Source organism: Lepidochelys kempii, chromosome 1 (assembly GCF_965140285.1).
Source record: "Lepidochelys kempii isolate rLepKem1 chromosome 1, rLepKem1.hap1, whole genome shotgun sequence".
NCBI lineage: Eukaryota > Metazoa > Chordata > Testudines > Cheloniidae > Lepidochelys > Lepidochelys kempii.
The window spans coordinates 24,030,220-24,044,894 of record NC_136380.1 but is presented as its reverse complement, the minus strand read 5'-3'; the positions used below and the strand labels follow the sequence as shown (position 1 = coordinate 24,044,894).

The window sequence follows — 14,675 nt, the reverse complement described above, 5'->3', positions numbered from 1 at the left end:
AAAAGCCAAGGTATTTAATTTGTATACTCGACATTTGTATTGGCAATCCTCCATCTTAATGGCCCCTCCCTCCCTTCCTTTCTCGCCCTCTCTCAACAAAGAGCATAAAGGCTCTGATAATAAAAGAGCCCAGTTTTAATCTATCCAGTTATTCTGGAAATCTATCCCTCCCACTTCCCCCTTGTATTTTCAGGACTGAGTTAAGGAAATGTGGAGTAAAAATTCCATCTAAATCTCTCCTTCAATATCTTCCCTGTCCCAGACATACAGGAAATGTTTTGGAACCAAGGAGAGCAGAGAAGAGAAATGCAGGAAGAAATGGGCATAATAACATCATAAGAATGGCCTTACTGGGTCAGACCAGTGGTTCATCTAGTCCAGTAGCCTGTCTTCCAACAGTGGCCAGTGCCAGATGCTTCAGGGTGAGTGAAAGGAAGAGGGAAATTAGTGAATGATCCATTCCCTGTGATCCAGTACCAGCTTCTGGCAGAATGGTCTTTAACAGTCATTTGTGCATTGCTGCATCTGAAACTTATAAGATGCCAAAAATAGTGTATTTCAAAACAAGTTAAGCAGCCAAAAGTCAGGTGCATGGGCAGGAACTTTTTACTGAGAGGAGTGAATAATAAGTCCAAGTAGAGCTTGTCGACATCTCAAAGTGGATGGGCAAAGTCCTTTGAGGGATGTTCCCCCACAAAGTTTTGAGATTTAAAAACATGAAAATTGGTTCAATGTGATTCATTTTATGCATGTATTAAACTGAAATACTGCTTGACCATGTTACAGAAGTTTGGGTGTATTAGGATAATCCAGAAAGTGTGAGAGGTATGCACTGAAGGCCCTGATCTCATGGTCACCTTTAAAGAAATGAGAGAAAAAATGTGGCAGACAACTGAGACAGAAGGAGGTATCATCAAAAGACTGCATGATAAGAAGAAATTTTAAAAGGAAGAACTGGGATTGTCAGTAAAATATGCCTCTTCTCTTTGTAAATCTAAAACCTTTTATTCAACCCTGCCATACCATGTTAAAGCTGATTTTTCCCCTCCATATTTTTTTTTCTATTCTATACTCCGTTTCAGTCTTCTTCTGTCTTCCCTTGTCTCAGTTTCCTTCCTTCTTCTTTCCCTCCCATTCCTACTCTCTTCCTCTTTCATTCTTGCTCTTCTTCCTGCTGTTACCCTCTTGTCCCCCTTCAACTTTCCCCAAATTCACAGATTATAAAGTCAGATGGGACCATCTAGTCTGACCTCACTGCATGGCAAGGCCATAGAACTTCCCTGAATTAATTCCTGTTTGAACTAGAGTAAATCCTTTAGAAAAAAATCCAATCTTGATTTTAAAATTGTTAGTGATGGAGAATCTACCATGACCCCTGGTAAATTGTTCCAATAATTAGTCACCCTTATTATTAAAATTTTGCACCTAATTCCCAGACTGAATTTATCTCACTTCAACATTCAGTCATTAGATTTTGTTAAGACTTTTATCTGCTAGACTGAAGAGCCCATTATTGAATTTCTGTTCCCAATGTAGGCACTTACAGACTGTAATCAAGTCACCCATTAACCGTCTCTTTTTTAAATTAAATAGATTGAGCTCCTGGAGTCAAAATATGAGGCATGGATTTCAATCCTTTAGTCATTCTTGTGATTCTTCTCTAAATCTTTTCTAACTTATCAACATCCTCCTTAAACTGTGGACACCAGAACTGGACATAGGATTCCAGAAGTGTTCAGTGTGCCAAATGCAGAGGTGTAATAACTCCCTACTTCTACTCAAGATCCCCCCATTTATACATCCAAAGATTAGCTCTTTTGGCCACAGCATCACACTGGGAGCTCATGTTCAGCTGATTATCCGTCATGACCCCCAAAGTGTTGTTCAAAGTCACTGCTTCCCAAGATAGAGACCCCATCCTATGGCTTATATTCTTTGTTCCTAGATGTACAATTTTGTATTTGGCCATATTAAAATACATATCATTTGCTTGCATCAAATTTACCAAGCGTCCCAGACCCCTTTGTATCCATGACGTGTCCTCTTCATTATCTACCACAATCAATTGAAATCTTCCTTTTTTTCCCCGCTTTCCCAGTTAAAGACTGTAACTCCACTCCCACAGTCCAAGCTACAGCACCCTCTCTGTCAGACTTCCTCTCTTTTCTTATGGCTGCTGCATCAGATAAAATGATGTTTGGACAGCTCAGCAGACTTTGCAGGAGGCTGCTTGAAAAACCTGTTGATGCATCTAACCAACCTAGAAGTCAGCTGAGAAGAGCTGAAAGAAGAGTTGATGGAGGAAGGTATGCATTCTCAGAGATGGAGGCTGGAGATATGAGTACGGTGAGCTGTCAGGAGTGAAGCTGGGGATAGCCACATCACAGACAGAGATGCAAAGATTAGGGGCTGGCGGATTATTTGGAGGGGAAGCTTTTATATGTATATGTCCTTTAACAGTGGCACACCTCGGGACACTGTAATTGGGAAGACAGGGAGAGGGGCTAGCACTCCCACCCCAATATCTGGCAAAAGTGAAAGCCAGACCCAACTATGTTCCACACATGGGGAGCTAGGGTGGTGGGGAGAGAGGATGGACAAGAACGGGATCTGGAACAGGGGCTGGAGTAGCTTCCACAGTGCATGAGATCAGGTAGGACTCCCTGGTCCACATCGGTCCTTCCTGTCAGCCACCACAGGTCCTGGAGGAGACGCTCAGCCCGGTGGAGGGGCAAGAGCCTGTGCACCACCCACCGGGGTGGGGTGGGGGATGGGACAGTGCACCAGCACATGGGCAAGGGACAAGAAGGTGTCAGTGCACAGGGCACCAGCCACCAGGAAGGCACTGTGCACCAGTCCTCTAGGAACTGACGTAGGAGAGGCAGTAGGAACTAGCAGGATGCCCCTTCCCAGGCTGAGGCCGGCTGCCCCTGCAACCCCCCCAAAGTTTCAGTAGCTCCCCTTGCTTCCCCTCCTATCCCTGTGCCCCTCCATTCACAGGAAGCTTCCTTCACGCACACTAGGGTTGCCAACTTGATAATATTTGGCAAAAACTGAACACTCCAGCAGCAGTGTCAGAACCTCCCCTGCCCCGCCTCTTCCCCCCGAGGCTCCACCCCTGCCCTGCCTATTGACCCCAAATCCCTGCCCCAGTCCTATCTCTTGTCCCCAAGTCTCCACCCCCTTCCACTTCTTTTCCTCCTTCCTCCATGTCGCTCACTCCTTTTCCCCTTCCACTCCCCCACCCGGGTCAGGAGGGACTCGTCTGCGGAGCTGGGGCTGGGAGCTGCAGCTGCCCGATGCAGGTAGGAGGCAGCCCAGGCTCCGTAGGGGCTGATGTGGGTGATGACCTGACATCACCCCGCCTTCTTCACCCACAGTAACTGGACAATGGGTCAAGTAGATCTGAAAGGACACTGTTGAGTCACCTTTTCGACTGGACTTTCCGGTTGAAAACCAGGCACCTGGCCACCCTACCTCACACCCTCACAAAGAGACTGTGGGAACATAGGCCAAAAACCTTGGTGGCAGGTAGTAACTTGAAAATTACTAAACAAAGGCGAAACAGAAAATGTTCCCTAAATACTCCAAACTTGAGAGGAAAGAGGACTGTTTATTATGACCCCATCAGAGGTAACCTTCCTTCTTAGTTTGGTGGCATTTTCCATTCAACCCATACATCTCAATGGTTGGTGCCTACAGTCGTTGAAACCGTGCAGGTAGTGACTCCTCTGAGAGTAGCTTCTGCACTTAAGTTGCCTTCGGAAAGAGCTTTTGCGGGGATTGTCAAAACTACCTCCCAATTCTTTTCCTCCATCTCACTTCCTTTCCCCCTTCAAGTCTTAAGGAAGGAAGGAAGACCCAGTGGTGAGTAATTGATGCTAGCAAATGAATCATCGAGCTGAAGGCTTCATTAGCTCATGTAGATTCCCAATTCCTCTGCATCAGTGCAAAGTCTCATTCTGTGAACAGTACCACAGCAGACAGAAAATCAAGTTAAGGGAGGGAGAGAGTACCCTTTCCAGCAATTACAGTACAATGCTCCGAAAGTTGGGCTTATAGTTTAGTCAATAACCAAGAATTTTAATTAAACCTGTGCATTCAAACTACTTGCATTGGGTACTTAAATTGCCTTTGTATGTCAGACTTTGCCAAATGGTTTGTAGGAAATTTGTGTGGAACTACAGCTATTCCCAACAGACACCCAGTTGCGTGTAAAAATATCATAATGCATTCTTTTGCGGAAGTGCATATCTTAAGTTATATTATACAGTGCCAAGACTATTAGTAGAATGAGCCAAACCAGCTTCTGCTAAAGTCTCAGGAACATTATATATATATTCTCATTTACGTTAGAACAGGAGAACTTTTCTTCTGCCCATAAAATTAAAAATGTGTTGGTCATGACATTCACACATGGTAATGAGACCTACCAATTCATACAGCCTTCGGAAAACCTTTGTCTTCACATTTACTTTTAAATAGACCATGTTAATAATGTTCAGGATTACAACAGTGAAAAGGCAATGACCAGTAATGAATTTGTTGCCCCAAACTCTGAAAAAGAGAAAATGAGTTTTATGTCTAGCAGGCCAAAGTGAATCACTCTCAAGTGATTTCCTGTTTATACCTGCTTTAAAACAAACCATTTTCTAAACTTTCCCTGCGAACAGAATGATTAATAATGATTGCTGACAAATTCCGTGAGCAAAATACTTTACGTGTAGCAAACAAGCCAAGTTACAAAAAAAAATGATCAGCCATATTTTTAAAAATGGGATCTCTCTGAAAACAGCCAACTTAAAACATTTCAGTCATAAAAAAGAGGTGATCACTAAAAATGGAGCCAAGTCAGAAAACAGTTAGCCAAGTAAGAGCAGATAGACTTACAGCCATATTTCTCTGCACAGATCCCACATGTAGATTTAGAAGAAGATAACTATTACTCCGAATTGCATCTAGTTTAATTTGGCTGTTTGAATAGCTAACGCCTTGCAAACTTGCTCATTTGTAACAAAGATGGTTTGAAATGTAAGTTGTTTCTTAAATTCAGAGCTCATAAAAGGTATTGGACTGATCTCCTGGGCACTGAAGTTTTCATGTTTAGCCACATGTAAGAAAGGAAGGAATAATGTGAACTACTGACACACATTGCTGTGTTCTAAATTAGCTGTAACCAGCTAGGGGAAAAAAGCCAGGGGATCTTTATGGACAGTTCTGTGAAAACATCTACTCAGTGTGCAATGGTCATCAAAAGAACAAAAGAAAATGTTTGGCTACATAAAGACTAGTTTAGAAAATAACATTAGAAATACTGTAATGTCATTTTATAGACAGGTGCTATGCTGTCACCTTGAGCACCTCACACGTTCTTAACTACTGCTGGAAATGGCCCACCTTGATTATCACTACAAAAGGTCCCCCCACCCCCGCTCTCCTGCTGGTAATAGCTCACCTTACCTGATCACTGTCCTTACAGTGTGTATGGTAACACTCATTGTTTCATGTTCTCTGTGTATATAAATCTCCCCACTGTATTTTCCACTGCATGCATCCGATGAAGTGAGCTGTAGCTCATGAAAGCTTATGCTCAAATAAATTTGTTAGTCTCTAAGGTGCCACAAGTACTCCTTTTCTTTATGTTCAGTTCTGATCACCCTTGTCTTGAAAGTGAAAAAAACAGAAATAGAAGTGGTCTGGAGATTAGCAGAGGAAATGAACTGGATGCATGAAAAGACTTCCATCTGAGGAGAGACTAAAAAGATCAGGATGGCGTAGTTTACAGAGGAGACAAATAAGAAGGGACACGAAAGAGGTATATAAAATGACTGATTAAGAGATGATATATAAGACAGCACCTGATTTAATACAAGAATAAGGGGTTTTCCATAAAACGTAAAAGACAAAACTTCAAAAACTGAGAAAAGGAAATACCTTTTTACACAATGAATAATAGGAAAGTTTGTGTGGATATACTTGAAAATTTTCTTTCTCTGAGTAATAACGTCCACAGATCCATTATGTAGGATCCTCAGCCTATTTGCTGCTGTGGAGGAAGACTCAGACATGCCAGACATTGGCAGGAAGAGGTTTGGTCCTGCCAGTTTGAGTTAAACTTCCACAGCAAATGGTAACTCCTGATAAAATGGTCTATATTGAATTTACTTCACAAATAACTCAAGACAGATATTCCATATACTGCAGAGCTTAACAGAAACATATACATTTATCAGCTGAACCAAAGGTCATATCAAATCTTTGTTTATAACAGAACAATCACCTTAGGGCGGGCTGGATCTTTGAAATTCATTATGCTGAGAAAGGAAATATTCAGGGAGACATGGAAAAAATGTCCTATTCTCATGTAATAGTGACCACATATTTGCTACAATGAGATTAGCGGTGTGCCTCAAGGGAGAGAGATAACCTTATTAAGATTATATACAGATATTGATTTTTTTTCTCTTTTACTAGTGGGGGACTACAGATTGGAGCACTTTTGTCGCAAAGGCAGCATCAGCCAAGCTCAACTTGGAGAACAAAGAGCATGTGTGAACTGAACCATGTAGCTGCTTGGAAGATCCTTTCTTATAAGGCATTTGATTTCCATCTTCCTCATGAGGCTGTTTTTGCCACAGGAAGACAGTTCTGGTATTATCAACATAAATTGTTGTTGTTGTCTTGTAGATCCTGGAAAAGGCCACCTTAACCACATGGGATATTCTAGAACTGATGGACAAACCAAAGGCCAAAAACCTTCATTGGAAATGCTGTTGTCCCAAGATAAAGCACAGTTTTTTCCTGTGGGATCAATAAATGGGGATATAGAAGATGTTCCCCTACAGACAATGGGAAAATCCTCTATGTGATGAATGTCTGAGTAGATTTGGGTGTCCCTATCTTGAACTACATATTTTCTGGGAATCTGTTGGAGGTCTTCCAAGTTGAGCTCCTGATGAATTTGTTTGTCACCAGGAACAGGAGATTTATTTGTGACCAGGAATAGCATGCAGTAGAAGTCCCTGGGGTTTACTGACCAACTCTGCACCAGATGACAGATCTGGTGTCATGACTATTTATAGTTTAATGACTATTCCCCATGTGATTTGTCTTCTTTTCTTCCTGTGACAGCCCTTGTAGCTCCCTACACAAAGCTCCCTCCAGAGGCTCCTGGGAAAAGGAGCTTGGGGGTTGAGAGATTTATCACACAAGGTCCTGAGTGAAGGTCCTATGTCTTCACCATCTGGGAGCAGAGGGATTCTGCTGCAGTCACTAGGCTAACAATTTTCTCCCTTGTTGCAAACCAGACTCCAGGCTTGCAGATCCAGAGGGTACTCTGAAGTCGAGTGCTGCATCGGGTTTCCCATTTGGGCCAGGTTAATTGAGAAATAGACTGGAGAGACCCTGGTTCAAGAGAAGAAAAAAAGGGATGGGCTTGAGGGCCCATTACTACATTCACTCTTATCCTCAGAAATAGAACTGAGACCAACATCCTCCATCTGTGGTCTTTTTTGTAGAGGATGGAAATATGGTGCAGTTGTACTTAGATCACAGCTGGAATCATGGCCAACATTTGGGCATCACCTTTCTCTTTTCTTTGAAGGTACTCTGACTGGCCCCTTGTCCTGACTCCCCTTGTCCTGCATTGTCCTAACTCCTCATCTAGCTCCTCAGGGTTGCCCTTCCATTTCAGTCGTTTTTGAGGAGGCAGGAAATCTGTTCTGCAGAAAGGGAGAAAGGCTGTGAACCACGCCCCACAGGATTGTCCTCTGAAGGACCTGTGACTACACAAATCTTTAAAATCTACATCCCTCACTATGTGCGGTGCAGTGAGGTCATAGTAGACCTGTAGCTTGGCCTTCCTTCTGGGTTTATCTTTCATGCCACACTGCACAAAGGACAGCAAGGACTTTCTCAAAAGAATCTTCTGGCCACGGACTAAAATAGGTTATTGTACCAGTTGGATCACAGTATGGCAAATCATATGTTATTATAGCATGGATAGAGACATTAAAATTTCCTGATGCTGCCTCATTAGCATGCTTTGATTCTGTCCTAAAGCGACTGGGCTACTAGAAGAGAGAAGGTGGTTTTGGTATCCATCAAAGGGACTCTCAAGCAGTGGTATTACAGAATGACACATTCAGTGATGTCTTTGATTAAGCAAGAATTTATTAGAGTATTTCACAGAGAACAAAGGGAATTTTTAAATGGCAACATACAATATATTGCTGTGCTAAATGCCCTACATAGGCTGGTTAATGGAGGAACTCAGCACATATTCCTGTGCTGTACTCAGTTTTCATTTTAGCTTTTAATTTCCTCTTTAAATCACTCATTCACCACCACAGAAACAAACAAATAATTAGCAACTTTTAAAATAACCAGCATTCATAACTTTCACAAAATTACCCAGCATTTTAGATTTTCTTATAAGAATTCCTCTAGACAGGTGTCTAGTATCAACATTACAAGTGAAATCCCCCAGGCTAATCATATGCTGCCATAACACAGCTAAGGAGAGCAGCACATAGAAAACAAAGAGGAGTCTGCCAATTTCAGAATCTTAATGGGTAGTAGATGAGGAAAGGAATGCTTTTTAGAAGCTTTTACAATAATGTTTCCCCCCTCCACAGTATATTCTCAGCCAATACTTGTAAGTGATTCAATGGCTATGTAATTATGAAAAACAAAACAAAACACAGTTGTGAAACTCCAGGACTGCTACCAGAAAATTCTAACACAAAGGTTGTAGGTATATGTTATTTTAAGGAATGACTACCAAATATAGGGATGGAATGACGTTAGGAAACTGATATTTAAAATTCAAGTACTGAAGAGTTACACATTTTAAATATACATTTCTTACAAACTAAGAAAAGGAACGTTTTAAAACTTTGTCAGAGTTTCTAACCAAAACCAGAAACCGCATAGTTTTAAAAAGAAGAATACAAATTGATATATAATAATAAAGTATGTAAAAACAAATTAAAAACCATCTACACTCCAATTAAAAATAGGGACAGCTGCACTCCAAAAGATATTTTACAATCACTTCTTTTATTGTGATTTTACAGTTACTGAGATGATCAGTGTACATGCTGTATGTATTAGTTCATATGCTCCTAATATTTACTTATAAAGAATAACAACTATCTTCCTAGCAGTAAACCATTCAGAACAACTGGGATGGAATATAGATGTTTCATACCTACAAGGGCTGCCTTGGCACAGTTTTTATTAGTTTAAATACGCTCCACAGCGGTTTATCTGCATGTGTGTGTGTACACACACACACACACTACACATAAACACACACCTCATAAACTCACTTTTCTTCTAAACTCTTTGGATGATTTGTCTTCATGCACAATTAAGTTTTTGGGACTACCAGCAGCAAGAGGCAGTAAGACCTATCCAGCAGGCCTGCTCTAGAAATATACTAGGTGGTGGTATCTTGAGCTCAGAATCAAATAAGTGGGCAATTTTCTGTTTCAAGTAATCCTTTAATATGAATAGAAATACTAGTAACATAACATACCTGAAAAAGAACATGAACAGAGCAGCTGTGATGCAGAACAAAAGGACCTATAAGAAGGAGAAAGAAGATTATTACATAAGAAGGTTAGACTAACTCTATATCTAAATCTGTTTAGGATCAGAGGAGGCCTCACAGACATTAGAATGTGAAGTTTACCTTCTTTTTCCATGTTGTATGGGCCTGATCCAAAGCCTACTGAAGTCAACAGAAACAATCATCATTTCAGTAGGCTTTAGTTCAGGCCCTGTATAAATGAATAAATAAAAATATAAAAGCTAGGTCAGGATGGTGCAATGACAAAAACCACCAAAGTAGGCAGAGTTTGAAACAATGTGAGATTGATTTCCTTCAGGTAAAGTTTTACATAACCAGCCATCGGATGACATGCTCTACAGTTCACTCAAATGGAAGGATACCAACATTGTATGGAGTACTTGTGGCACCTTAGAGACTAACCAATTTATTTGAGCATGAGCTTTCGTGAGCTACAGCTCACTTCATCGGATGCATGCTGTAACACGGCTGTTACTCTGAAACCTAACATTGTATGGAACAGAGATAAATTTAGATCTGTGGGGGACAGTTGAGCAAAATATTTTCTTTAATGGCCTGAGAACATCACCTTCAAGACCATCCTAGGAGTAGGAATTTGGAACTTTTATCATTTTATTTTTAGTGTTTTCCATTTGGAAATAATACAGAGCACAGTATATACAGTGTAATTATTCAGACATATCTTACAAATACTTACAGGCAACTTTCCCCCTTTTTAAAGTACCCTAATGTAAATATACTATAGATCTAAAGGGCTAGAAGACTCTATAAGGAAAGAGTAAATAAAACTGAAATGGTAACATGAGGGGAGAAAGTGAATGCATATCATTAAATTATTGTAGTCCTTTCACAAGTGACCTGATAACTTTGCTTATTGTTCCTATTAGTTTCTCCATCAGCGCCACTCTAGACGACTCTTTAAGATAGTCAGCATAGGAAGGAAAAATATCCAATTTTCATCTGACTGTCCACTAAGACAGGAATGTTGACCTTAGGATAGCAAAATTCAGTCATTTTTAGCATTTAGCGAACTTTAGGGGGAACACTTGAGATGTGGCATTTAGAACTGTTACAGTCTTTTCCACATGGCAGGGATACTGCTTCCAAACTTTCACTATGCTAATATAGCATTTTTTATTTTCAAAGTGCTTTACAAACGTTACTTTTACTATTATTCAGACCAATTGGGTTTAAGGAGGAATTTATTAGCAAGTTTCCAAACATTTTTCTTTCGTTTCCTTTTAAAGGTTGTCAGAAGCAGCACACAATATTCAGGATTGCCTTTTAGACATTCAAAGCAAAATTCTTTGTCCATGGAAGTCAATGGCAAAATCCCATTGGCTGCAACGGGGCTAAGATTTCAGTACAGAAGAGGGATTTTCTCCCATCCGCTGTCACTGTAAAAGGGCCAGTTGAGTCCCACGTCCAGCCAGAGAAGAATTCCCCCTAGTGCAGGCTTTGCACAAAGCAGCTTACACTGTTCTATGAGGCTCCTGCCACAAGCCCCAGCATAGGGGACATGTCATGGGCACAGGCAGGGTTGCGGTATATGCTGAGGGCAGGGCTGCATTACACAGTGCTGTGGGGAAGCTGGGAAGCACTATCAACCATAGAAAGCTGTAACTTAGGCAGCCCTATAGGGCTGTATACAATACTCTGGAGCCCTCACTGTTCCCTGCAATTGCCCACAATTGAGAGGACACAAAAATGCTTAGTTCCCTGTGCCTCCTAGTGATGCAAGTTTTGTGCTGTGCCTCTGTGCCCCAGGAACTTCTGGCCTCTTCGGGATTGCAAACTTCTTGTGAGGCACTCAAACACTACTGATGGCTGAAGTTTAAAAACAAGGAAATTTAGAGAGAATATTACGTTTGGACACAATGTTATCCAAAAGATATGGACAAATGGAAGGGATTTCAGAAGAGAGCTATGTAGGGTGACCCTATGTCCTATTTTGGCTGGGACAGTCCATATTTTAGGCCCTGTCCCAGCCGTCCCAACTTTTTTGACAAAACTGGGCATTTGCCCTTTTGCTCTGATCATCAGCTGGAAAGAGCAAACGGGACGAATGCAGAGTTTTGCCAAAAAAATGGGGTGCGAACCCTAGCGGGACGCAAAGGAACACGTAGGAGCTGGGGGAGGAGACGAGTGGCAATGCCAGCCCTGCGGTGGAGGATGGGTTGGGGGAGCGTCTCATGCTGACCTGACCTGCATGAGAAGCCGAGTGCGTGGGCGGGCGGGCGCTGGGGGACCTCAGACCATGAGTTCTGTGTGCAGGCTTGGAGGACCAGCTCCATGTGCAGGGGGAAGGGGGGTTGGGCTGGCCCCGGGCACTTGTGGGGAGCAGGATCTCAGGCCAGCCCCGTGCGGATGGGAGGCTGGGAGGGCTTTGGCCAGCCCTCTTGAGGGGAGTGGGGGAGGGAGGGAGCCGCTCGGGCCAGCCCAGGGCTATGAATATTTTCAAGAAGCAGGAGAAGAGGTTGAAAGAGCTGAATAAGAGGGAGAATAGTGACTTAGGGTGGTGCATGGAGGTATAACTAGAAGAATGTGATAAAACTTAAAAAGCAGAAAAATTAAGCTGAATATCAGGAAAAACTGAAATCTACTAAGCTCTGGAAAAGGGAAGTTATGCAGTCCCCACTGCTTGGGACTTCTATCAATTAGACTGGCCAAGACATTTTAAAATATAGAGTAATGAGTTATCTTCTAACTTATTAGTCTTCTTCTCTAATTTGCATTATTACTTTGATTAGGTTGTGTTCTTAAATAAAGAATTTGTATCACATCTCAGGTCACACTGTCAGTTAAACAGTGTGGTAAAATTATGAGGATTTGTTTCAGTTTCGTAACTAGCCTGCTCAAACCAGAAGCACTTACATTTATGACTAAAGTACTTAATTTCTGCAGTTAATGAAACTACTGTTGCACATATAAACACTGCACTTCTGGTGAGTACCTGCTTCTTCCCCCCCGCATGTTTTCACTGCTACCTCTCGGCATAGTCCTAGACAGAATTTCCACGCACATGTGCTGTCACAGTTGTAGCTCAGCATGCTGGCAAAAGTTAATTATTTTGTTTTAGCAGCAGTGATGATATTGGCAGCAGTTCAGTTTGTTACAAGGTCTGTTTGATCCCAAACAGCCAACTGGGGAGCATGTCATTAGATAAAGACTGCTGTTCAGATGTATCATCTAGAAGTACTTTGCTGACTTGAGATTAAAATATTATTCTTCATTTTCACCTACATCGGCTGAGAATATTTTTAGTATATATGCACCATTTTCACTGATGATTTAACTGAAATTCTGTAGTGAAATTACTTCAAACAAATTTAAAGTTCCCTTTATGAAAATCTGCTTCTAGGTCACCTCCATATTGTATTCTGTTCTAATCTAATCTTTACAGTTTGCCAGCTTCATAAAGTAAACTCCTCTCTCATTACCACACTCACCTTGGGAAATAAGCACAAAGTGACGTAAAAGATTACATTACAAAAAATCTTAATATAAAGCAGTTGGGAGCCAAAGTAAAACTCCCTTAATTCACAAGGAATATTATAATACTTAGGTAATTGAAGTCAATGCCCAATTTATTATGCAACCAAGCTATAACCTGATGGGTCAGATCTTTCCCCTCTTCATTTGAAATAGAGAAACAAAGAGGAGCCTTCTTTCGAAGGCTAAACTTCTGTGCAAAGTAGCTTATAATGCAAATACCAAAACAGACATATATAGACAGGGAAATGTACAGTAAGAACTTCCTCCGACTTTACAGAAATAGTTTGCATTAATTAGTTGGTAGTAGACTTGCAGTAAGGAGGAAATCCTGGCCTTATTGAAATCAGTGGCAAAACTCCCGTTGACTTCAATAGGGACAGACTTCACCCTAAGTCTTAAATATGCTGTTAATCAAGAGGACATCATCAACTCAAAAATCACACGGTGTGAAAACATATCTACTAATGATTTTAGTAATGTGGGAAGATTACCACAAGGAATTAGAAGGGAAAAATGTCTTTTTGTTTGTTTACTTTGTGTTTGATTGATTTCACTGATTTTCCTGATCCTAATGAAGTTACTCACATAAGTAAGTATGATTCAGCCTAAGGGTTACAAAGTCAGGCCCTTACTTTCAGTTGTTTGTGAGCAATTGAGGGACAGAAAAATAATTTTTAAAACAGGAAACATTGTAAAAAAACAAAAAACAAAACAAAACCCGAAATTGACAAGGGAACTCTAGTAGGAGAAAAAAGAAAAGGAGTACTTGTGGCACCTTAGAGACTAACCAATTTATCTGAGCATAAGCTTTCGTGAGCTACAGCTCACTTCATCGGATGCATACTGTGGAAAATACAGAAGATGTTTTTATACACACAAACGAGAGGCTGCTGAATTGGAATTAATTTGCAAATTGGATACAATTAACTTAGGTTTGAATAGAGACTGGGAATGGTTACAAAAAAGTTACCTATTTCCCTTGTTTATTCCTGCCCCCCACTGTTCCTCAGACGTTCTTGTTAAACCCTGGATTTGTGCTGGAAATGGCCCACCTTGATTATCGTACACATTGTAAGGAGAGTGATCACTTTAGATAAGCTATTATCAGCAGAAGAGTAGGGTGGGGGGAGAGAAAACCTTTTGTAGTGATAAACACCCATTTTTTCATGGTTTGTGTGTATAAAAACATCTTCTGTATTTTCCACAGTATGCATCCGATGAAGTGAGCTGTAGCTCACAAAAGCTTATGCTCAAATAAATTGGTTAGTCTCTAAGGTGCCACAAGTACTCCTTTTCTTTTTGCAAATACAGACTAACATGGCTGTTACTCTGAATCTAGTAGGAGAGGCATCCCCTGAAACTACTTTCAACTATATTTTTTTAAAAAAAGTTGCTTGATTTCAAGATCATTGTGTCTTATTAATGTGTTTTATCTCTGCACATGCACTTAGAGATGTTTGATAACAGACTTTATAAACCTGTTAGATTACATTTTATACATAAACTGGTTGTATTTTAAAAGTTTCCTTCATTTTGTGAACAAACAAAACAAGGAAATAGTTGATGGACTGCAAAATGAGCTATG

The 14,675-nt window shown here is 40.9% G+C and overlaps 1 protein-coding gene across 4 annotated transcripts in view; it reads right to left on the bottom strand.

Moving 5' to 3' along the window:
* Positions 1-14,675, bottom strand: part of TMEM135 (transmembrane protein 135) — a 383,046-nt gene that overhangs the window by 96,078 nt on the left and 272,293 nt on the right. For all 4 annotated transcript variants that reach the window (XM_073336705.2, XM_073336701.2, XM_073336686.2 and 1 more), the window contains one exon: positions 9,542-9,588. In XM_073336705.2, coding sequence (XP_073192806.1) covers positions 9,542-9,588 — 47 coding nt within the window. The remainder of the gene's footprint in view (positions 1-9,541; positions 9,589-14,675) is intronic.